General features: G+C 32.0%; 1 protein-coding gene across 2 annotated transcripts; it reads right to left on the bottom strand.

Annotated features, from left to right (window-relative positions):
• Nucleotides 1–60: 60 nt before the first annotated feature.
• Nucleotides 61–26024, bottom strand: otoa (otoancorin). 2 transcript variants are annotated; one of them, XM_058387786.1, is made up of 30 exons: nucleotides 25905–26024; nucleotides 24028–24092; nucleotides 22737–22816; nucleotides 22519–22592; nucleotides 22176–22197; nucleotides 20684–20723; nucleotides 20408–20531; nucleotides 20203–20271; nucleotides 19888–20075; nucleotides 19512–19675; nucleotides 18998–19122; nucleotides 18444–18586; nucleotides 18195–18303; nucleotides 17622–17840; nucleotides 17337–17498; nucleotides 17070–17210; nucleotides 7945–8000; nucleotides 7715–7835; nucleotides 7488–7606; nucleotides 7264–7399; nucleotides 6830–7023; nucleotides 5264–5354; nucleotides 4789–4951; nucleotides 3630–3805; nucleotides 3194–3346; nucleotides 2870–3012; nucleotides 2623–2759; nucleotides 2274–2371; nucleotides 1918–2083; nucleotides 61–714 (listed from the first exon to the last, which is right to left on the bottom strand). In XM_058387786.1, the coding sequence occupies exons 1-30, from the start codon at nucleotides 25968–25970 to the stop codon at nucleotides 635–637; spliced, it is 3624 nt and encodes a 1207-aa protein (XP_058243769.1). In that variant the 5' UTR covers nucleotides 25971–26024; the 3' UTR covers nucleotides 61–634. The 2 variants fall into 2 exon arrangements, with proteins under 2 accessions (XP_058243769.1, XP_058243779.1); XM_058387796.1 differs by having other exon boundaries at nucleotides 22737–22820; nucleotides 25905–25980.
• Between the last annotated feature and the right edge of the window lie 1191 nt (nucleotides 26025–27215).

Genomic DNA, 27215 nt, shown 5'->3' with positions numbered 1-27215 from the left:
GTAAAATTGAACAACATTTAAGCGAATCTCTTTTAAATCTGGTACCAAAAATATACTATTATATTCTTATTGCTTATCTGATATATATATATATTTTTTAGAAAGGTCTATTAAATATATTTAGATGTGTATATAATGTAGCAGCAACAGTAAGGATCCTAAAGTTCACGTGAGTCCCTGAAATGTTCATGAGAAATAATTAAAGCCCTTTCTCTCTTTACTAATGCCAGCGATTTCTTTGTGTATATAAAACATAATCTCGTTACGTTCAGAAGACGGTAAATAAAATGAATGTATACCCATACACTAGATCTGAAACATTCTATTTGGAATAGAACAATAAACAAGCATTGATTTTTTTTTTCTAGAGAAAATCAGGCCCAGTGGTTATCAAACTGTCACATGATCACTATGATGCACTCCTCCAGACTGAGCATTAAGTGACTGTATAACAACTAACTGTAAAGCTGCATGTTTATGGATTCATTGCTCCTATAGTGTTTTAAGACAGCTTGATTTAACTAGGCCAGACTACTAAAGTTTAGAAGGTTAATGCATTATTGGGCAGGTTAATGCATTAGCTATGGCATCTATCTGGGTGATTGAGCTATAAATATTCCCAGTGATGTGCTTCTCAGTGGATATATCCCAACAACAGTAGTGCAAGAGGTTGCAGAAGGACTGCAAGTCCCAGCAGGCTTTGCTTTGGTGCTCCTGGATATGAGAGAGAGAGAGAGAGAGAGAGAGAGAGATCTCATATTATGGAAGTGAACATGGTCGCAGATTAATTGTAGCAAGAAACTGAGGTCATGTAGCTAGGGATGGGGTGTGAATGTACAAACCCAGGGCCAGTTTGCATTGTCAAACTATCTAGAGTGATGTGGTTAAATGTGTAGGTGCTTCTGTGGGTTTATTTATTTTGGAAGGGAGTTTTTTTAAAACAGTAGATATCAATCAATCTTTGTGGGTTTATTGCTAACCCAAGGGAAATAGTAGCTCAGTGGTTACAGTGTTGGACTACTGACTGAAAGGTAGTGAGTTCCAATACCAGGACCGCCAATCTGCCGCTGCAGGGCCCTTGAACAAGGCCCTTTAACCCTCAGTTGTATAAATGAGATAAATGTAAGTTGCTTTGTATAATGGTGTCTGGTAAATGTCTAAATGTTATTGTAGATCATTAATATATGAGTAAATGAGGCTTCATCTAGTTAAAGATGCATGCATGTGATACATTTGATGTTAAAATGAAATGCATTTATTCACCTCTTTTATCATTACTCTAAAGGAGAAGGAAATACCATGAACTGTTCATTAAAAATGCTATTATCAGTATAAAATCTAACATGAATCCAACAGCAACACTCCTGTAAAAATTCCTGTTAAAGTCCATGAATGAGGAAAAAGAATTCACAGATAATATGTTCAAGAACTGAACATGAAATGAAATGTTCATGTTCATGAGATTTTTATAGATACAGAAAAACGTCCTCTCACTGCCTGTGATTCTGAGAGAAATTGTCTATAATGGTGCATTTCTGCTCTAGTGGTGGATTTTATAAAGGAAACTGGCATGTACTGTATATCGTAAGGGCACATACCATACATTTCAGCAAGCAAGCTTTTCAGGGATCTGTGATGTGATGGTGTAGAGTGTGTGTAGTGCCTTGCAGTTCATTATTGCATATAAAGCTTATTTAAAGCCTTCACAGTAGTTGTTTGACTAATCACTGAGAGGAAAGTTAAGAGTCAGTGCTATACAGTATTTCCTTAACTCTTTATAGCTTGCCCCAGTTTCTTCATGGTGTTTATTGTGTTCATCAGGCAGTGTGTGCACCAGTGTATGTAAATCTTTACTTCCTGTGTGTTTTTTATTTGTTTACTCACAGCTTCCCCTAATTGCTTGTGTAGTTTACATACCTCCTTTCTGTGGCAGTGTGGCTGTGGTTTCAGAGTTTTGTGGCACCAGGCCCACTGTTTCATCTACTGCTGCTCTCTGTTCTGCTCTCAGTGCGGCACGCTGAGTTGGGGTTATTGCTGCTGCGTTATCAGGACCCAAAGCTTTCAGCTGGCTCACTGACAGCGCCTGCTCAGAACAAATAATAATAATGATAATAAGACATTCCATTTATAATAATAAGACATAAGACATTTCATTCAACATATGATCAAAGTGGATTGATTGTGATAGATTTTTAAGAGTATGACTGTATACTATAACTATGCTATAAAAAGACCCTGGACACCCTGGACAGCATAAATGCAGGGCAACTCACCGCCAGACACTCAGGAGGGATGAGAGAGACGGCAGACTGATGGATATATGGCAGGACTGAGGAGTTTAGGCGTCCCAGCTCAGTGGCATTCAGGCCAGCTGCATAAACAAAATTATGATCATTAAAAACTCATGCAAGCATGCACTTAATACGACATTTATAATCACAACTAACTTTCCTAAGGTGGGTTAAATGGTAACTGTACCTACAGTATGTAATTTGTTCCAACCAACTTATTTACACTTAACGTGACAACCTCAGAGTCTCTATGGAGTTTTCTTGTCCCATGAAACATCATTAAGTAAGTTTGTGCAATTATTACTCGAGCTATTTACTGTTTGGAACAGACCAATTATGTTGCCCATGATGCTGACGTCAGCTTCACTCCAGGCTTTCGGGTCACCAAACGCAGCAACAGCTTTTTTCTTCAAACAATCCATGACACCCAAATGACAGGAAGCATGGCCGATATCTCCTACAGCATCCCTGATCCACAGCCAAACAGACTTACATCAGCACCCAGAGCACTAACAGATCACTAGTGATCGCTGTTGTGTTGATTAGCATTGAGAGTTTAATTGATGCTGAAATCTCACTTGAATTCTGTAGTATTGAGCTGCTCTGTTTCGTTAGGCTGTAGTCCACAGATAAACTGGCCCAGGCCTGACATCTCGAGGGCACTGAGTTTAGCCACTTTCATTCCAGTTCTTGTTACGAAACCCCGAAAGACCGCTTCCTTCTGCAAGAACCACAACATCGACGTCCATGTTAGTTTTAACAGTGGCTATTCTAATTTTGTAATGTGTGTTTTAATCTACACATATGGGTATGCTACGTACAAACCTACAGTATAAAACTGCTGTGGTAGTTGTGGTGTGTCTACACCTAGCTTGAGTTAATAATAGTGTGGTATATGTTACCTGTGTTTGGTTCCACTGGCAGACGGACAGAAGCTCCAGAGTATCCATTGAGGTGATGCTAAGGTTTTGGAGTTGTTTAGCATTAAAACCCTGACAGATGCAACCCATCTCCATGACCTTAGATTCGTTAAGCATCGTTACGTCACCCCATGCCTGCAAAGGAACATCCTGTAGTAACATTTATTTCTAAAAGTATAGACTTGTATAGTCCTTAACACAATGATTGGTCAGCATTAACTTATTTGTTGCAGAATATGCTTCATTGGAAGGTTTCAGTGATCAAGCTATCATACATTACATACAAAGACATAAAGCATGCTTTCAAAGTACTTAATTTTTGAATGGGATATACAACATGACATTTTGTATGAATACTGACTGATCTTCCACAGCATCTGGTGTGTATGTGTGTGTGTGTATGTGTGTGTGTACATACCTCTAAAGCTTTATCTCTCAGCGCTGCCAGTTGTTCTGTAGTATAGTTCCGTATCTCTCCCAGAACAGACATGGTGTCTCTGAAGGTTTGGACCGTCATGCTGGACAGTTGAGCAGGGCTCCAGAGCACATTTCCCTCGCTTAAATCCTCAATCATTCCCAGAGTAGGTACAAGTGCTAAAGTAATTACAAAGGAAGATAATGAAGGAATTATTGAAGCACTCATAATTTTTAATAAACTTTCAAAGAAAAAAAACTTCTATCTAAAAATACAGCATGCATTTCTTATTCTTATGCTTTCATAACATATTAAATTCAAATTCTATTGGTCACATACGCAATCATACACAGTATGGAGAGGTGAAATGCTTTTTATGACTGTCCTTGTTAAAAATTGAGCTTTTTTATTTGTCAAAATGAAAAAAAAAAAAATCCAAAATAGGATTTAAACATAAAATAAAATAAGAAATAATAGAATTATAAGGAAATAAAATGCAGTTTGCTGTACAGTGGGAAGCTGTACAAGGTAAAATAAGCAGATAAAATATGGCACAATATTGCATGTGTCTATAATTAATATGTAATGAATATGAATATAGTATTGATGTACACTGATGAGCCATAACATTATGACCACTGAGAGGTGAAGTGAATAACACTGATTATCTCCTCATCATGGCACCTGTTAGTGGGTGGGATATATTTGGCAGCAAGTGAACATTTTGTCCTCAAAGTTGATGTGTTAGAAGCAGGAAAAATGGACAAGAGTAAGGATTTGAGCGAGTTTGACAAGGACCAAATTGTGATGGCTAGACGACTGGATCAGAGCATCTCCAAAACTGCAGCTCTTGTGGGGTGTTCCCGGTCTGCAGTGGTCAGTAAAGTGGTCCAAAGGAAGGAACAGTGGTGAACCGACAACAGGGTCATGGACGGTCAAGGCTCATTGATGCATGTGGGGAGCTAAAACTGGCCCATGTGATCCGATCCAACAGATGAGCTACTGGCATGTGGTCATAATGTTATACATGATTGGTGTAAAGTGCAAAGTGTGTGCAGTTTTTGGTGCATTTTGCTTATAATCGCGGTTATTCAAATATTCACTAAGATAATTTTTTTTCTTTTTTTTGCATAATTTTGTATACTATATTGTATGGACCCACTCTCTCTCCTGCGCCGCTGCAGGGTGACTGTAGTTTTCAGCTGGAAGAGTTTGCGCTGGAGGGCTGAAAAATCTGGCCATGCTTGGAACTCCTCTGGGACTGAAGCTCCACCCTGTGTCTGCATGCTGAGTTGTAGATCTGTTAAAGTTTTCTTCAGCCAGCTCTACAGAGGAGAGGTGAGTAAAGAGATTAAATGATCACTCAACACTGAGAATAGAATATGAACATATGAATGATCAAATGACAAGAAAAATCAAATGAAACTGTTAAACAATAGAACTAGTGTCATATTGAGAACCTTTTATCTAAGGGCATAAATCCTTCAAATTTGGCTTCTTTTATTTATTTTTTTTTTCAGTCCTGAAAAAACGAGTTTCCTGCACCGCTGTAGACCTGACTCATGAAGGGCTCTAGTTGAGTAATCATAGCCTACAAACACGGTGGGATGAGATGGTGTAATGAGACTAGTACTCACCTTGCCAGATAATGCCTCAAGAGCGGTGTTATTCAGTAAGAGGAGGGGTCCCAGGGACTTTGTGACATCCTCTGACCAATTAGATGGGGCCCTAATTGAAATGACAGAGAGATGATGCAATAAATCTGAAATATTTAATTCAGCCAAAAGCAAGTAATAATATCACATGCCTCAGTATGACACAGGCTACCTAAGAAGCCCACTCACACTACATACTACATAAACTATATGTAACCAAATATTAAACGCTATTTATTTTAGTCACTGATAATATTCCTATAATTTCCTATAATCAGCCACATTTCTAATTTTCCCAATTTTGTTTATACTGGCAAACACACAGGTATGAGAGAAAGTAGCACACTTTGCATGTAGCTATGTGAACAGTGTTAAAAAAACAAAGCATGTGTTGTAATACATTTTTTTCCTGTAATACATGTGCACTTTGGTGCAAACAGCTTGAGCGCGTAAGGCTCAGAACGTCTGTACAGCTCTGCTGAGGCATGATTTCTGCCTGCAGATGATCTGAGGCTGAACTGCAAAAACAATCCTAAAGGAAAGCTACACTTTATTTACCTAAATGTTCCACTCACACAGATGATGGAATTCTTACAAGCTGCCAAGACCTCAAACTACCTCTTACTCACAGATGAGGCAGATCCCCTCCATTTAATTCAGTTGTTCAACAAATAAACTTTTATAACATCTTCATCCACAACTACATACATTCTGTTTGAGTACTAACGACTAATGACCCTTTTTCAGTGTCCACTAATGGGGTTGTCAGATTTGGTTATCTAGACCCTGTTTTAGAGCAAATAATAGGAACTAACTTAATAGAGATACATTTTTACATAAAATGTAAGTCACTATGGATAAGGGTGTCTGAAAAAAACTCCAGTGAAGTGTGTCTATGATGTACTACACTGTTTCTACTGTAAGATCCAGTTATATTCCAAAGATTGGCAGAGGGAAAGGGGGATTATGAGAATTATACTAGGGAGTAAATTGATAGCGTCAGCACACAAGAAATATGTGTGCACCATGCTGACTGTTTACCAAACACTGAAGAAAAATGTGTGTTTGTTTTCCAGCTACTGATTTTTTTGGGCAAGATTAGTGTCTTAAGTCTTTTAAGGTATTTTACTGTTATTTTGATATTTTGCTGAAACACAGTAAACCTGTTTAATAATATTTCCTCTTCTAATTTAGTCTCTCACACTGATAGAAAGCTCAGGATGAGCTACTAGGCTGTGTGCTTGATTAATTTCCAAACATAAGGTGGCTAAGAAGGGCCAGTTAGTCCTTTCTGATGCCACCCATCCACTGCGTACCGAATTTCAACTGATTCCTTCTTCCCTTTTGTCTAATGTCTATAATGTCTATAAATGTGTGCTGCGTTGCTGCTGTATGCACGTGTACTGCTGTCTACATAAAGAATTGCCTTTAAAGGACAATTAAGTTAAGTAAGTAAGCATCACTGTTGTCTGGTATAGGGTCAAAAATTCACTAAATAGTCACCTATTGCATAATACAAGTATGATAGCCATTTCAAGTTAATTTTACCCATAGAGATTCGTGAGCAGAGTGAACAGAGGTCCTCTGGAAGGACGGGGAATGTATCTGCATGAAGCCAGGGCCTGCACAGTGACGTTCAGGACATCAGGTTTCAGAGAGGAGATCCAGCTTGGGTCCATTTCACACACAAGTGGACCCAGAGATAAGATATCTGCTGCAGACACTGCAGATGCGTTCTTTCCCTGGGGAGATATGAACAGTGGAGATAAGGTCAGTGTTTGTTTTGAAATTCAAGAAAATTATGGTACTGAAATGAACATTTTTCTTTTTAAAGAGGTTCTTAATATTTTTCATCACAGCTTTTATTCCCAGAAAGTTAACACTGTCAGATATTTGGTCAGATAGGTGGGACATTTGGCTCCCACCAAGATATTAAAATATACAAATAATTTACTGTGTGTGTGTGTGTGTGTGTGTGTTACCAGGCAGCTGAGGGCTTTTTTCTTAAGTTCCTGGCGTGGTGCTGCACTGTTGGGTAGGGATGAGAGGTTGGCTTGACTGATCTTCTCCAGGAAATAAGGACACAAGGAGGCTGGAAGACCCTGAATCACCTGAACCCTGTACAGTGTTTAACATATTAAGGGTTAAATGTGTAATATTATAGCATAGAATTAGTATTATTATAGTATTTGTGTAGAAATAGTACGGTAGGTGAATAAACAGCAGAGCTGGAATGGCCTGGAGCTCTGATTTGCTGATGTTTGTGAAATATCCAGGCCTTTGCTTTTCCAGACTCTGGAACAGTTTGTTAGCCATGCAGCGCACCTGAGGGGAGTAATGGGGAGGATCGGATCGATGTAGGGGATAAAAACAAGAGCTTTGTAATTGAAAAAAAATTAAATAAATATATATATATATAAATGGGCGCCTTACCTGTGTCTTAGAGAGCAATTTAAAAGACATAGCAAGAGCTTGAGTTGCTTCCAATGTATCAGTCTGAGTAATGCCATTAATCATGTCACAGGTCACACCCTGAACAGCCTGGCCCAGCTTTCTGTTAAAAAACAGTGGCATTAGATTTTCTAACAGATTAAAGCATACATTTTGCTCACAGGCACAGTTATATTCTTCTCTTCATTTTGAATTTAATCACCCTGGCTCACCTTATTTGTTCAGGTTTGAGTCCATTGCCTACAATCTTCTTTAAAAGGTAAACAGACTGTGGGGAAAGAAATGTTTAAATTCAACTTTTTTTGGTCACAATCATACACAATCATACAGAGTCATACACAATCATACACAGTCATACACAATCATAAACAGTCATACACAATCATACACAGTCATACACAGTCATACACAATCATACACAATCATACAGTCATACACAATCATACACAATCATACACAGTCATACACAATCATACACAATCATACACAGTCATACACAATCATACACAGTCATACACAGTCATACACAATCATACACAGTCATACACAATCATACACAATCATACAATCATACACAATCATACACAATCATACACAGTCATACACAATCATACACAATCATACACAGTCATACACAATCATACACAGTCATACACAATCATACACAGTCATACACAATCATACACAGTCATACACAGTCATACACAATCATACAATCATACACAGTCATACACAGTCATACACAGTCATACACAATTATACACAGTCATACACAATCATACACAATCATACACAGTCATACACAATCATACACAGTCATACACAGTCATACACAATCATACACAATCATACAGTCATACACAATCATGCACAGTCATACACAGTCATACACAATCATACACAGTCATACACAATCATACAGTCATACACAATCATGCACAGTCATACACAGTCATACACAATCATACACAGTCATACACAATCATACACAGTCATACACAATCATACACAGTCATACACAATCATACAGTCATACACAATCATGCACAGTCATACACAGTCATACACAATCATACACAGTCATACACAATCATACACAATCATACACAATCATACACAGTCATACACAATCATACACAATCATACAGTCATACACAATCATACACAATCATACACAGTCATACACAATCATACACAGTCATACACAGTCATACACAATCATACACAGTCATACACAATCATACACAATCATACAGTCATACACAATCATACACAGTCATACAAAGTCATACACAGTCATACAATCATACACAGTCATACACAGTCATACACAGTCATACACAATTATACACAGTCATACACAATCATACACAATCATACACAGTCATACACAATCATACACAGTCATACACAGTCATACACAATCATACACAATCATACAGTCATACACAATCATGCACAGTCATACACAGTCATACACAATCATACACAGTCATACACAATCATACAGTCATACACAATCATGCACAGTCATACACAGTCATACACAATCATACACAGTCATACACAATCATACACAATCATACACAATCATACACAGTCATACACAATCATACAGTCATACACAATCATACACAGTCATACACAGTCATACACAATCATACACAGTCATACACAATCATACACAATCATACACAGTCATACACAATCATACACAATCATACACAGTCATACACAATCATACACAATCATACACAGTCATACACAATCATACACAATCATACACAATCATACACAGTCATACACAGTCATACACAATCATACACAGTCATACACAATCATACACAATCATACACAGTCATACACAGTCATACACAATCATACACAGTCATACACAATCATACACAATCATACACAATCATACACAGTCATACACAATCATACACAGTCATACACAATCATACACAGTCATACACAGTCATACACAATCATACACAGTCATACACAATCATGCACAGTCATACACAATCATACACAGTCATACACAATCATACACAGTCATACACAATCATACAGTCATACACAGTCATACACAATCATACACAATCATACACAATAATACACAGTCATACACAATCATACACAGTCATACACAATCATACAGTCATACACAATCATACACAATCATACACAGTCATACACATAATTATATAGTCATATATAATTATACATAGTTATATATAGTTATACATAATTATACACAGTTATACACAATTATGTATAGTCATATATAGTTATATATAATCATACACAGTTATATATAATTATATATAGTTATATATAGTTATATATAATTATATATAATTATACACAATTATACACAGTTATACACAATTATACACAATTATACACAGTTATATATAGTTATATATAATTATATAGTTATATATAATTATATATAGTTATATATAGTTATATATAGTTATATATAATTATATATAATTATATATAGTTATATACAATTATATATAGTTATATATAATTATATATAATTATATATAATTATGTATATATAATTAATTATATATAGTTATATATAATTATATATAATTATATATAATTATATATTAATTATATATAGTTATATATAATTATATACAGTTATATATAGTTATATATAATTATATATAGTTATATATAATTATATATAGTTATATATAATTATATACAATTATATATAGTTATATATAATTATATATAATTATATATAATTATATATAATTATATATAGTTATATATAATTATATATAGTTATATATAATTATATATAATTATATATAGTTATATATAATTATATATAATTATATATAGTTATATATAATTATATAGTTATATATAATTATATATAATTATATACAGTTATATATAATTATATATAATTATATATAGTTATATATAATTATATATAATTATATATAATTATATATAATTATATATAATTATGTACAGTTATACACAATTATATATAGTTATATATAATTATATATAATTATATATAATTATGTATATATACACAATTATACACAGTTATATATAATTATATATAGTTATATACAATTATACACAATTATATATAGTTATATATAATTATATACAGTTATATATAGTTATATATAATTATATACAGTTATATATAATTATACATAATTATACACAGTTATACACAATTATATATAATCATACACAATTATATATAGTTATACACAATCATACACAATTATATATAGTTATATATAATCATACACAATCATACACAATCATACACAATCATACACAATCATACACAGTCATACACAATCATACACAGTCATACACAATCATACACAATCATACACAGTCATACACAATCATACACAGTCATACACAATCATACACAATCATACACAGTCATACACAGTCATATGTATACAGTCACAGTCAGTGTATGACACAGTCATATACAATCATACACAGTCATACACAATCATACACAGTCATACACAGTCATACACAGTCATACACAATCATACACAGTCATACACAATCATACACAATCATACAGAGTCATACACAGTCATATGTATACAGTCACAGTCAGTGTATGACAGTCATACACAATCATACACAGTCATACACAATAATACACAGTCATACACAGTCATACACAATCATACACAGTCATACACAATAATACACATTCATACACAATCATACACAGTCATACACAATAATACACAGTCATACACAATCATACACAATCATACACAATCATACACAGTCATACACAATCATACACAGTCATACACAATAATACACATTCATACACAATCATACACAGTCATACACAATAATACACAGTCATACACAATCATACACAATCATACACAGTCATACACAGTCATACACAATCATACACAGTCATACACAATAATACACAGTCATACACAATAATACACAGTCATACACAATCATACACAATCATACACAGTCATACACAGTCATACACAATAATACACAGTCATACACAGTCATACACAATCATACACAGTCATACACAATAATACACAGTCATACACAATCATACACAGTCATACACAGTCATACACAGTCATACACAATCATACACAGTCATACACAGTCATACACAATCATACACAGTCATACACAATTATACACAATCATGCACATACACAATCATACACAATCATACACAATTAGTTATATACACAATTATACACAATTATATACACAGTCATAATTATATACAGTTATATATTAGTCATACATAGTTATATATTAATTATATATATAGTTATACATAGTTATATATAGTTATATATAGTTATATATACATAATTATATATAGTTATATATAATTATATATAGTTATATATAATTATATATAGTTATATATATAATTATATATATATAATTATATATATAATTATATATAATTATATATAATTATATATAGTTATATATAATTATTATATATAGTTATATATAATTATATATAATTATATATAGTTATATATAATTATATATAGTTATATATAGTTATATATAATTATATATAGTTATATATAGTTATATATAATTATATATAGTTATATATAATTATATATAATTATATATAGTTATATATAATTATATATAGTTATATATAATTATATATAATTATATATAGTTATATATTAATTATATATAATTATATATAGTTATATATAATTATATATAATTATATATAGTTATATATAATTATATATAATTATATATAGTTATATATAATTATATATAGTTATATATTATATATTAATTATATATAGTTATATATAATTATACATAGTTATATATAGTTATATATAATTATATATAATTATACATATAGTTATATATAATTATATATAATTATATATAATTATATATAGTTATATATAATTATATATAATTATATATAATTATATATAGTTATACATAATTATATATAGTTATATATAATTATATATAGTTATATATAGTTATATATAATTATATATAGTTATATATAATTATATATAATTATATAATTATATATAATTATATATAATTATATATAGTTATATATAATTATATATTAATTATATATAGTTATATATAATTATATATAGTTATATATAATTATATATAGTTATATATAATTATATATAATTATATATAGTTATATATAATTATATATAGTTATATATAGTTATATATAATTATATATAGTTATATATAATTATATATAATTATATATAGTTATATATAATTATATATAGTTATATATAATTATATATAGTTATATATAGTTATATATAATTATATATAGTTATATATAATTATATATAGTTATATATAATTATATATAATTATATATAGTTATATATAATTATATATAGTTATATATAGTTATATATAATTATATATAGTTATATATAATTATATATAATTATATAATTATATATAATTATATATAATTATATATAGTTATATATAATTATATATAATTATATATAATTATATATAGTTATATATAATTATATATTAGTTATATATAGTTATATATAATTATATATATAGTTATATATAATTATATATAGTTATATATAATTATATATAATTATATATAGTTATATATAATTATATATAGTTATATATAGTTATATATAATTATATATAATTATATATAATTATATATATATTATATAATTATATATAATTATATATAATTATATATAGTTATATATAATTATATATAGTTATATATAATTATATATAGTTATATATAATTATATATAGTTATATATAATTATATATAATTATATATAGTTATATATAATTATATATAATTATATATAGTTATATATAGTTATATATAATTATATATAGTTATATATAATTATATATAATTATATATAATTATATATAATTATATATAGTTATATATAATTATATATATAATTATATATAATTATATATAGTTATATATAATTATATATAGTTATATATAATTATATATTAGTTATATATAGTTATATATAATTATATATAGTTATATATAATTATATATAATTATATAATTATATATAATTATATATAATTATATATAGTTATATATAATTATATATTAATTATATATAGTTATATATAATTATATATAATTATATATAGTTATATATAATTATATATAGTTATATATAGTTATATATAATTATATATAGTTATACATAATTATATATAATTATATATAGTTATATATAGTTATATATAATTATATATAGTTATATATAATTATATATAGTTATATATAATTATATATAATTATATATAGTTATATATAATTATATATAGTTATATATAATTATATATAGTTATATATAATTATATATAGTTATATATAGTTATATATAATTATATATAGTTATATATAGTTATATATAATTATATATAGTTATATATAATTATATATAGTTATATATAATTATATATAGTTATATATAATTATATATAGTTATATATAATTATATATAGTTATATATAGTTATATATAATTATATATAGTTATATATAATTATATATAGTTATATATAATTATATATAGTTATATATAATTATATATAGTTATATATATATAGTTATATATAATTATATATAGTTATATATAATTATATATAGTTATATATAGTTATATATAATTATATATAGTTATATACATTATATATATAGTTATATATAATTATATATAGTTATATATAGTTATATATAATTATATATAGTTATATATAATTATATATAATTATATATAATTATATATAGTTATATATAATTATATATAATTATATATAGTTATATATAATTATATATAGTTATATATAGTTATATATAATTATATATAGTTATATATAATTATATATAATTATATAATTATATATAATTATATATAATTATATATAGTTATATATAATTATATATAATTATATATAGTTATATATAATTATATATAGTTATATATAATTATATATAATTATATATAATTATATATAATTATATATAGTTATATATAATTATATATAGTTATATATAGTTATATATAATTATATATAGTTATATATAGTTATATATAATTATATATAGTTATATATAATTATATATAGTTATATATAATTATATATAGTTATATATAATTATATATAATTATATATAGTTATATATAATTATATATAGTTATATATAGTTATATATAATTATATATAGTTATATATAATTATATATAATTATATAATTATATATAATTATATATAATTATATATAGTTATATATAATTATATATAATTATATATAGTTATATATAATTATATATAGTTATATATAATTATATATAGTTATATATAATTATATATAATTATATATAATTATATACAATTATATATAGTTATATATAGTTATATATAATTATATATAGTTATATATAATTATATATAATTATATATAATTATATATAATTATATAATTATATATAGTTATATATAATTATATATAATTATATATAGTTATATATATAATTATATATAGTTATATATAATTATATATAGTTATATATAGTTATATATAATTATATATAATTATATATAATTATATATAATTATATACAATTATATATAATTATATATAATTATATATAGTTATATATAATTATATATAATTATATATAGTTATATATAATTATATATAATTATATATAATTATATATAATTATATATAGTTATATATAATTATATATAATTATATATAGTTATATATAATCATACACAATCATACACAGTCATACACAATCATACACAGTCATACACAATCATACACAGTCATACACAATCATACACAGTCATACACAATCATACACAATCATACACAGTCATACACAATCATACACAGTCATACACAATCATACACAGTCATACACAATCATACACAATCATACACAGTCATACACAATCATACACAGTCATACACAATCATACACAATCATACACAGTCATACACAATCATACACAGTCATACACAGTCATACACAATCATACACAGTCATACACAATCATACACAATCATACACAGTCATACACAATCATACACAGTCATACACAATCCCACATGCAGTTAAAAGTTTTTTGACTGTCAGTGTCATAAAAATAGATTCAAATAGAATACAAATAGACCTGGGAATGCAGATACAGTATGACTTGTATGATATGACTATGAAGATTAAAGTGCAGATGTGTTCAGTTACACTATATTGCCAAAGGTTTTGGGACACCCCTACATTGCATTCAGGTGTTGTTTTTTCTTCATCATACTAGGACATTTTGCACAATTTCATGCTCCCAACTTTGTGGGAATAGTTTGGGGATGACCCCTTCCTGTTCCAACATGACTGCACACCAGTGCACAAAGCAAGCTCCATAAACACATGGATGAGCGAGTTTGGTGTGGAGGAACTTGACTGGCCTGCACAGAGTCCTGACCTCAACCCGATAGAACACCATTAGGATGAATTAGAGCGGAGACTGTGAGCCAGACCTTCTCGTCCAACGTCAGTCCCTGACCTCACAAATGTACTTTTAAAGGAATGGTCAAAAATTCCCATAAACACACTCCTAAACCTTGTAGAAAGCCTTCCCAGAAGAGTTGAAGCTGTTATAGCTGCAAAGGGCGGATCAACTTCATATTATCTTCATGTGCATGTAAAGGCAGATGTCCCAATTTTGACCAGGCTTGCAGTCTCCGCTCTAATTCATCCCAAAGGTTTTCTATCAGGTTGAGATCAGGACTCTGTGCAGGACAGTCAAGTTCCTCCACACCAAACTCACTCATCCATGTCTTTATGGAGCTTGTTTTGTGCACTGGTGTGCAGTCATGTTGGAACAGGAAGGAGTCTTCCTCAAACTGTTCCCACAAAGTTGGGAGCATGAAATTGTCCAAAATGTCTTGGTATGCTGAAGCATTAAGAGTTCCTTTCACTGGAACTAAGGAGCCAAGCCAAACCCCTGAAAAACAACACCTGAATTCAATTATTTGGTGGTGTGTCCCAAAACTTTTGGCAATAAAGTGTATGTATTATAAAGATCTTAAAGAAGGATGAATAAACATTAAAGGAGCTCATGACTTATTTTTGGGGGGGACTAAATAAAAAGTGTTATATATAACAATTTTGCATTGTTCCTCATAAAAACGATGTTTCTGATAAAATAGTATGAAAACATTTTTTGTGTGTTTGTATGTTTACCTGTGTGCTGGACCAGCTGCGGCCCTCCAGCTGATCCAGAGAATTAAGGTTGGCTTTGTCAAGGACGGAAAGAGACAGAGAGGAAATAAGAGCATCTGGGATTTCCTTCACCAAATAACTTGCATTTACGTCGACACGCATCTGTAAAACAGAGTTAAACAGAGAGTTAAAATAACAGTGTAGAATCTAACTCTCCTGCTCCTCCTTCTCCATGATTTATTTTGATATTTTTCCATATATCTTATATATAACTTTTTGTATTCTTACCCCCACAAGCAGAGCCTTTTTCTGTAAAGTAGACAACTTCTCACTTATATTTTTCAGTCCCTCACTTCCCAGCAGGCCTTGTGCCTTGACATTCTTGAGCAGGTCACTGTCTACACCTCTCACCATGGAGCCCAGGGATAACAATTTCTCACCACTGATGTCCTACCAAAGAGAGAGGAACAAGGGAGAATTTTGTTAAGCTGGCAGCAAAAACTTAAAATAAGGACAAGTCAAGCTGAGAGCAGGATCCAGTAACTACAGTCTAACATGTGGCCTGAACCTAACCTTAGTCTTCTCCAATAATTTCTGGGCCAAGATTTTGGCCTGAGCTGGCTTCCATTCTGTTTGAATCAGGCTGGACATAGTGCTATTTAGAGCATCTCTGCTGAAACTGGACAGCATGGAAGGGGAGAGAACTGACATCCCGGAGCCCAAAGAATGCAGCATCTCAGAAGTGGGAGGTTCGCCATCTGACATCAGCTTCTTCACCAACTGCTTCCTCATCTGAGAGACAGAGGAAGAGTGAGCAACAGCAGGTATGGAACAGGATATGAAAGATAAGGAAATACAAAAGGGGTTGAATTAAATGGGATAGCCTTTTAAAAGGCATGTGCTTTTGGTTACTTTTGAAATAACTTTTATTTGATATATACAGTATACGAATTGCAGATAGAAGTGTTCTAGCAAGTTAATAAGTGTATGGTGTGTGAGTAATATGAAGCATATACTGTGAGCATACTGTGTGTGTACACATAGAAAGTGTTTCTAAATATACATTATTAGGTATATCTTTAATCTTGTGTCTATAAAGAAAGAAGCAGGGATAAATAAAAAGCTTTTTTCAGATATTTTACTGACCTCATCTGTGCCGCTGGGTTCACAACCACCAAGCTGGTGGAGCAGCTTCTTAATCAGTGTAGCATTCAGTGACTGGGGATCATCGTAGAAGCAGACGAGATATCCAAGCCTGGACAAGGAAGCATAGATGAGATGAGATGTCTTTTATTTCTGATCACGGTATAATCACCATTTTCTATTAACTTATACAGACCTATGATAAAATCATATAAAACCTTTTATACTGTGAAACCTCCAGATGTGACACACCTGTCCATTTGGTTGGGGAAGTTCTGTTTGTCATTGAAACACTCTTGCTTGATTCGTTGCATTAGTGCCTGGGCAATCACAGTTTGCATCCCGCTGACATTGAATGAATTTGGGAACTCAGGAGACTGGAAGAACTTGCACAACTAAAAGAAAGAGACATTTAAAAAATATTGACACCTATTTAAGCACATGTTACATAAAACAATATTTTAATCCATGTATGAAACTGAAATATATGAGAATACTCCATTCACACATCACTGATGTCATTGTTTTGACACTGTACATATTACAGATGTTAAATTGACCAAATAACACAATGCTACATTTGGTCATTCCTCAATATATTAGTGCATTAGCCATTTTAACTATTTTTGCCTTTGGTGGATAAAAAGCCCCTGATAAGGAAATTTTATATTGATAAAGAAATTTTTTCTGCATCATATCAGAAATATTTTTCCCCCAATTGCTCAATCCAGCCCAGCTAAGTCTGTGTCTACTTTAGAGTATCCTCCCAAGAGAGAAAATAAAGAAGAAGGGTCCAAAAATCTGACCTCATCGCGAGGTATGCCCTTCACTTCCGCCTCAGGCAGTCTTGAAATGAACCTTCCCATCATCCTCAGCACATCAGCCTTCAGCCAAGGCATTTTGGGTTGACAGCCAGGAAGTGAAGAGTTAACTGGAGAGATACAGAGAAATGTTGTGTCCCTTTGTGTTTCTTTGCTGTAGTTTTAAAAAGTTGGGGATTAGTGGTTGAAGAGGGGGGTTTGGCGATTTGGGGAGGTTGGGGAATGTAATGGTATGCACACATACACACTTGTACTCTTTTCATTTTATTAGCACAGTCATTACACATCTGGTAGGGCGCAGCTATGCATCTCCCTCCCTCACTTTTTACCATCTCTTCCACATGTTTTCTCTGGTTCAGTGTCAGTGTGTGCTTCGAACTTTGTAGCAACAGTTTGGGGAATGAACACATATAGGTTTGATGATCAGGGATCCATAAGCCTTCGGCCAACATGTATTTTCTTGACCCTAATAGCAACAGCTAGGCTTGAGAGGACTTACGCATGGGAGTTTGTAATGGCGGTGATGGACTGGGAACACCAGAAGGGATTTGATTTGTTGCACAACTGGTATCGTTTTCTGTGACTCTGTCTTTCATCCATCGCCTGATATAATTCCTTTGCTCTTCAGAAAGGGAGACAAACACCTCATTGAATGTCTGCATCCTGAAAAAAGCAGAAACAAAATATAGGATTAAATGAAAGACTTCCCTTTATAATAATAACAACAAATATTAAAAATTTTATTTATAGAGTGCATTTCCACAGCTCAAGAACACTTTACATTTCACTTTACATTTACATTTTACATTCTGTATCAGGGAACTTGTGAGTCTGTGTTATCTATCTCTAGCTACCGCTGTAACTCTCTCACTCACATTTCAGGAAGCTGAGAACCCTGCAGTGTAGGTGGAAGCATTAAAGAAGGTGGTGATGTCTCTAGGAAAGGTTTAGCTGCCCACAGAAGTTTTCTGAGCTGCTCTGGGTTAAACTGTGTAGCATTCTGTACTATAGCCACCCAGGAGAGAGGAGCCAAAAAGGCTCGCATGAAGCAGTTCGACTTCTCCTAAGAAAGGGAAATCAGGAGACAGAGAATAGAAGGGGTTAATAAGGACAAAGAGAATTTCACAAGCTCAACTGAAAAAATTATAGACAAGACATTTGTTTTGAGATTATATACACAAAGCACTGACTGTGGTGTTCCATATGTGCTCGATCATTTGGGGCATATTCGAAGCGTTGCACATTTTCTCTGTGACGTTCTGAAAGCAGCACATTAAACAGAAGATGAACGAGGTGATTTAAATGAGAAAAAAGAAGCCTATTTCAAGCACATTAAATGAACTCATATTTAAAAATATATAACTATATGAGTGGTGTTATGAGTTTGTGTAGTACCAAGGCCATCTCTGTTTCATTGGGCTTCATGATGGAGGACGAGGGAGGAGGGAGTGAAGAAAGAACGGAAGCAAAAAGAAAGGTGAGGTTTCCCATTATCATCTCATCTATTTTGGAGAAAGAGCTGTAGTGGAGAGGGTTCCACATGTCACATTATTGCTCAAATGACAAAACCTATTCACTTATTTACCCTTGAAAATATTCAATTACAACCGAATGATATAACATGAAATGTGCTATAATAAATCTTTCCATAAGGGCGGCTGAATACTTTACCTGTTCAACATGGAGTCCTTTACAATCGGTGGAGGGTAACCTGTAGCAATGCAGACATTTCATATTGTCAGTACACACTGCAAAATACAAAGCTCTACAGACATATTGACTGAATTTAAAAATGCAGACTTGGAAGAGATGGAACAACCCACAGCTATACAGAAGACATAATTTTATACTGTCAGGAAGCTAACTGAATTATGCCAGTAACATAAAACATAAACAATAACATAACATAAAAAAATATAGTCTATTTTTAATCCTCTTCTTTTTTGCAAACCCCAGACAGGATTTATTAATATTCGAGATATTATGGTCTTCACTTGCCAAATATACAATTATCAGCAAGCTCCTAAAGACCCCCCGTGTCTAATATACATAGACAGACAGGTGCACTTTACAGATTGCCTAAATGGAAAGCGCTAAAAACCACAGGTCATTAAACACAAAGGATACACATGACTAATTGCACATACTATATATTACAGAAATAAAATGCTGCCACTGAGCTGTTTACTGTTAAAGGTGCTCATCATATATGCTTACAAAGCTCTGTCTGCCAAGTCTTTCCTGCTATCCTGGTTGAGCATTACAATGACTTCCTATTGTCTGTGTTTAACACTCTAGCCCTGAATAGAACCTTTCATTCACACTGCAGCCTGGTACACCTCCAAGTTCAAACAGATGTTCTCTGAGCTCTAGACTACTGATAAAACCTCCTTATGCATCCATTATACACTCTTGTGAACGGCAACTTGAGATCTTTTTTCTCGGCCATTAAAACTATACCACGCCACTTAACACTGTTCCACTCTCTGCTGTTCCGAGAATCTAGACTAATACTTCCTTGCATATTTATTGATTGATGTTTCTGTCTGATGCCTTTCCTTTTCTTTTTTGCACCCCTCTACTTCTTGCTGTGATACTGTTTCTGCTTTTTGTAAAGTGAGTGTTCTGATAATAAATAAATAGATAAATTTTGTATTGTAATGTATTCTATCCATCAAGCCATTTATCCATCCATTTTGTGTATCACTTATCTGACCCTTATCATGGTAATGGAGTGCCGGGAATCTCTCCCAGGGCATTCAGGGCACAAGGCAAGGGATACACCAGACTGGTTGCCAACCCATCACAGGGCAAAAGCACACACATTCTGTATACACCCATTCACACACTATGGACAATGTAGGGAAGCTAATCAGCCTGTCTTTGGACTGGGACTGGGAAACTGGTATACCTGGAGGAAACCCCTGATGCATGAGAAGAACATATAAACTCCACACACAGAGCAGAGGCAGGAATCGAACCCCCACTCCTAGAGGTGTGGGGCAAATGTGCTAAACATTAAGACCCCCATGCCACCCAAAATAATGATGAATTAATGATAATAATGAATTATTTTATTATTTTATTTATTGTGCAATATATAAAATATACAAAAAAAAAATCAACAACAAAAAGAATGGACAGCAGTTATACTAGCTCTCACCTTTCTTGGTGCAAATGATCATCTGTAGGAGGAAAAAAGCAGAGTGAGTTTAATTACACCGAGTGACAGATTTTCTGTCACATCAAAGGAAAACTCGACTGTGTATTCTTCTTCTCTTGTGGCACATGCCATATTGAAGCTTGTATTAGATTTGCTGTTTTAATGAGAACGCTTAACTGGTAATGAATGAAATGTTATTACAGATAACAGAGAGCTAATGGAGAGGCTTAATTCAGACCAAGGTTTACACGACCAGTCTAAGACAATGCATACCTCTGTCCAGTTGTCTGAACAGTTCTAATGTAACAGCTAACTGAAGTGGATGTATGTAATAAACAAATACCATCTTCTTGGCCACTTCCTTAAAGTCTTGAGGCGGAGGAGGAAAGCCTGGGGGTAACATGACTTGTGACATTGCTGGAAAAGAAATTGAAAGAACGTTTTATCTATCTGCCTTTAGTTCTCAGACACACTGGTGTAAAAGAAAAAGCATGATGCAACTCATACTGCTATAACCTGCTTAATTATACAGTATAATTGTGTATTGTGAATTCAGCTTACCCGTAGCCCAATGAGCTACAAGAAGAAACATCAAAGTTCCCCGAGCCAGAGACATCGCAGATTCCTCCTGATGTCTCTCACTGGCTAACAAATCATACATCAATTATTATTTTTAAGTCAATATTAAACATTTTTTTAAATACTACAATCTTATTTATCATATTTGTATTAGAAAGCAACCTAGATTGCTATGAACAATTTTTACATAACAGTGTCAAGCGACACTCAACCCAACATAAAAAGCCCCTAGAGCTGTGAGGAGGTCAGTAAATAAATGAACAGGTGTGATAAATGTGTTGCACTCACATGCATGTACCATATTCAAAATCAGCACCAAATGCACATTTGCATATATGTATTTGAATTTGCATGCAAATCGAAATGCCCCATGACGTCAAAGATATTTTATCTGTCACATGCAGAGCATGCAGAAATTGTACATTAAAATGTTTGCGGTGAGGCACAGATATGAATTGGAAATAAAAAACACACCTTCTCTTTAGGAGAAGTGATTGGACAATCTAATACCAACTGACCAAAATAAATACAATATTGACTTACAGTTAGGTTCAATATTTACTTAAATTGTAGCCCAGAATAACTGAATATGTACCCATGTCATAGAAGTAAAGTGCCACGGACCTAATCAGAGCCAAAACATTTTAAACATGTGGATTATAGTTTTTACATGTAGAAACATTCCAGTCAAATGGGAAAAGCTGATACTCGCCTCTAACAGTGCCGATGGATTTGTCTCATATGAAGGTGACAATTACGGGAGATTGTATTTGTTCTCTCTGGTTCAATAAATATAACTTAAAGCCCACCAATGTTTCGGCTCCCCTCCTTTTTCCGTGCAGTTAACATGACCTGATGTTTGCTTCCCACATTATGGATAAGTGAATTTGCTAGAAATGTCTGTTAATGCAAAACGTGTATACCCTGCTTCTGGTTAGAGAAAGCAACTAAATACTTATATGGTCAGTTTTTTTCTCTCGTGTGTAGCTGAAATACAACTGGATTTTGTTATCTTGTTGTCTTATCTGTTAAAAATCTGTTAAAAATGATTGATAATTAGGCAGAAGCTAGATAGGAATAATTTTGATCATTTTGCTACCTGAAAGAAAATGTAGAATAGTAAAAAAAAAGAAAACAAAAACCCCTGCATAATCATAATCAACAACAAAAAAACATTTTCTCTTGGCCTCAGTAAGCTGAGCAGGTTATATTTAAGAAACGTTCATGTTACAATGCAAAATCTAGTCTATAAAAAGTTAGCTACTTTCCTTACCTCAATTCAGTTTCTGTTTCCCAGAAGGACCAATGAGCTTTTCTCTCTGACGTCTGTTTCGCGTGCTATAAAGACAGATTTCTTTAAAACGGTGTGTACCAGATAAATCAAATTACACTGCCTTTAAGTCTCTCTAATTGTCTGTGTTAAGGGTTGGCCATACACAGTTACAACGTTCCATTTTCCCCCTAGAAAATTATATATAAACCCTACACCTCAGTGTTTCTCTACATCACACAAAAGATGCTGCATTCCAGAGACTTTCGGTTGAATTATGGGCTGAATGATCTTGTTGCACACCACATTTGTTCTCTACGTGTATCTAAGTGTATTTCACCACATACCCCAATTGTTAGCAGTTCTTACCAGTAATGATGAAACAGCAGCTGTGTTTGACATACTTGCTTAAATGTCGGTTATTCCAGTTCCAGGTGTTGATAGATATAATTATGTTTATACCAATCATTGGATTAAATGTTAGTTTAAAGGTGTAATTTTGCTTTAAGCATTGCACTTCTATTTGCGAGCGCTTCTTAAAATGATTATACTTAGATTAAAAAAGTTCTATATTGTATAATAGATTTATTCATTTATTAATGCAGGGAAAAGTAAACACTTATGGTGGATCTGGAGCCTATTCTTGACACATGAAGCAGGATGGGATCTCAGTGCACCATGTACACATTTAGATTTATTAATTCACCTACTGGTGTGTTTTTGAGAGTTGGGAGAAAAACAGAGGACGTGGGTGAAACTCATGTTTACACAGGGAGAAAACTGACACACAGTAACTCATGCTCTGGATAAAACAACAAACCTTGGAGCTGTGAGGGGGGAAAGCTGCTCCTAGCACCTCTTAAGCTGCATTTTATGGCAGTGAGCTGCTCATTAATAACAAAATCACAGGTGTGAAAATGTGTCTCAGTCACATTGGCCCTGTATTCAAAATACAGCATCAAATGCACATTTGCATTTTTATATTTGCATTTGCATGCAAATATCAATCCATTAAGCATGTCACAGAAGTAAAGTGCTTGCGACAACCGGCTATCTATAGGCTACATTTTAATACACTCTCTTCTGTGTTTGAGACATCCCTTCTCAATTTGTGAACTCGTGTTTTATTTTCTGTTGTTGTCATTGTTTCTGTAGTCATGAACACAGAGTCACAGATGTGACCGATGAATCGTTCCTTATATTATCTTCCACCTCTGAGGATTTGGGAGGGCTGCCTGGTTACTGCTCTGTGTGAGCAAAATCCCATCAGGATTCATGTACAGAAAAACAATGACTTCCTATTTTCCACCACACACACACACACACACCACCTCCACTTGGCAAGGTGGAACAAAATTTGAATATTTTGAATATTTCAAATTTTAGCAAGTCTTCAGACATTCAATTCATTTCCATTTTATAATTTATATATATATATGTTGTTAGTATGGCATCTTGTATTGTCCATGAGGTCATAGCATTGACAGAATAAGAGATGAGGATAAGAAGACTGTCCTCTGAAAACACAGCATCACACAAAGAAATGTGAATCAGACTTGTTCAGTTGTTTATTTCTTTATATCTTTCTATGTATTTAATTTAATATATATATAATATTATATATCCTCATCTCTTATTCTGTCAATGCTATGACCTCATGGACAATACAAGATGCCATACTAACAACAAATACATTTAAATAAATATAGTCAAATTTATGATCTATCAAATGTCAGTATTAATTTTAGCCATGATTTTGATTGTGCAGTGTTTGAAAAGAAAGGATACTAGTGTAATTTCAGTAACTACAAGTGTATTTCCATTTTAAATCTGATTTTGATTCAATTTTATGTCAATTATAAACAAAAAGGCAGACTTACTGAGTGTAGTGTTCTCTTCTTGCAGGACACAAACAGGATGATGGAGTTTGCTGTAGAAATACACATCCACTGTACACTAGCAACAGGTAATGTGTGTCAAACAATCTCCTTTCCCCTCCCACTATTCACTGGCATGAGATGCTGGGTTAACAACTTCTGTGGGTGTCAATTTTAGCACCATTATCAAATTAACAAAACAAGAAGGACCAATGTCAGTAACTAATGAATAATGAATAAAGAAATTATTCACAGTGCCTGGGATTATATGCATTGAATTGACACAAGACATCCCATAATATTTTAAAGATGGCAAATTTAATACCCTTGGTTAGATGAATAAGGGCTGTGAATAATTATACCAGACTGCTGTGAAACCTACAAAAAGTTCTGGCACAAGAAAAAGTCACATGATAAGCTGAATAAAGTTGTCTCATGATCTCAAATTAAATACAGAATATTGATATGAATCTAGAGAACATACCTAAACAAAATGAATCAAAAAGCCTAAGGAGTTATCAAAAACAGGTCTGGGGCAAGGTTTGGTAAAAGCATCACCATGTAAGGACAGCTTTAGAAAAGCAAAAGAGGCCAAAGGTAACTCTGTAGTAAATAGAGAGATCACAGCTCTGATGTTTATAGAACAACATTGTACATATAGTGATATAAAATTGCATCAACTCACACAGCAGAACATGGACCTGTCCAGACACACACACAGATCAAAATGGTTACACACATTCATTAACTCAGTGAAGCTCAATTGAGTTCAAGCACAAATCCCCAAAGCCACATTTAAAAATCTACTGGGAAGCCTACCTAGAAGTGAAGAGACTGTAATAAAAGCAGCAGGGATTGAATCTGTAGTGAGATGTTCAAACAGCGCGTGAGGGTAATTGGTCAGGTGTCCATAAACTTTCGGCTGTATAGTGTAGCTTGATGAAGAACTGCACAGTGAATCTCATTGCGCTTGTATAATTAAAGTAAAGGTACTTGTATTTTTATATGGAAAGTCAGCAAACATATAGATAATAGTTGTATAGTCTTATAAGACTATATATAAAACTAAATTATTTTGCCTTGGGACAAAGCACTTGAAAACTCAACACTGTTTTTCAGAGATCAGCACCACAGTGAAGCATGGTGACGGTAGGATTCATGTGGGGAATTAATTTTCATCAGCAGAGACGAAAGGGTTAAGGGTTGTTTAGGGTTAATTGTTAGGGTTGATTGCAAGTATGTGTTCCAAATGATTTGTATTCAGGCTCAATTACACAAGTACAATAACAATTAAAACCAGTTAATGTTTGAATG

Source organism: Hemibagrus wyckioides, linkage group LG01, assembly GCF_019097595.1.
Source record: "Hemibagrus wyckioides isolate EC202008001 linkage group LG01, SWU_Hwy_1.0, whole genome shotgun sequence".
Taxonomy (NCBI): Eukaryota; Metazoa; Chordata; class Actinopteri; order Siluriformes; family Bagridae; genus Hemibagrus; species Hemibagrus wyckioides.
The sequence above is the reverse complement of the archived record's forward strand: the minus strand, read 5'-3'. Positions and strand labels throughout refer to the sequence as shown.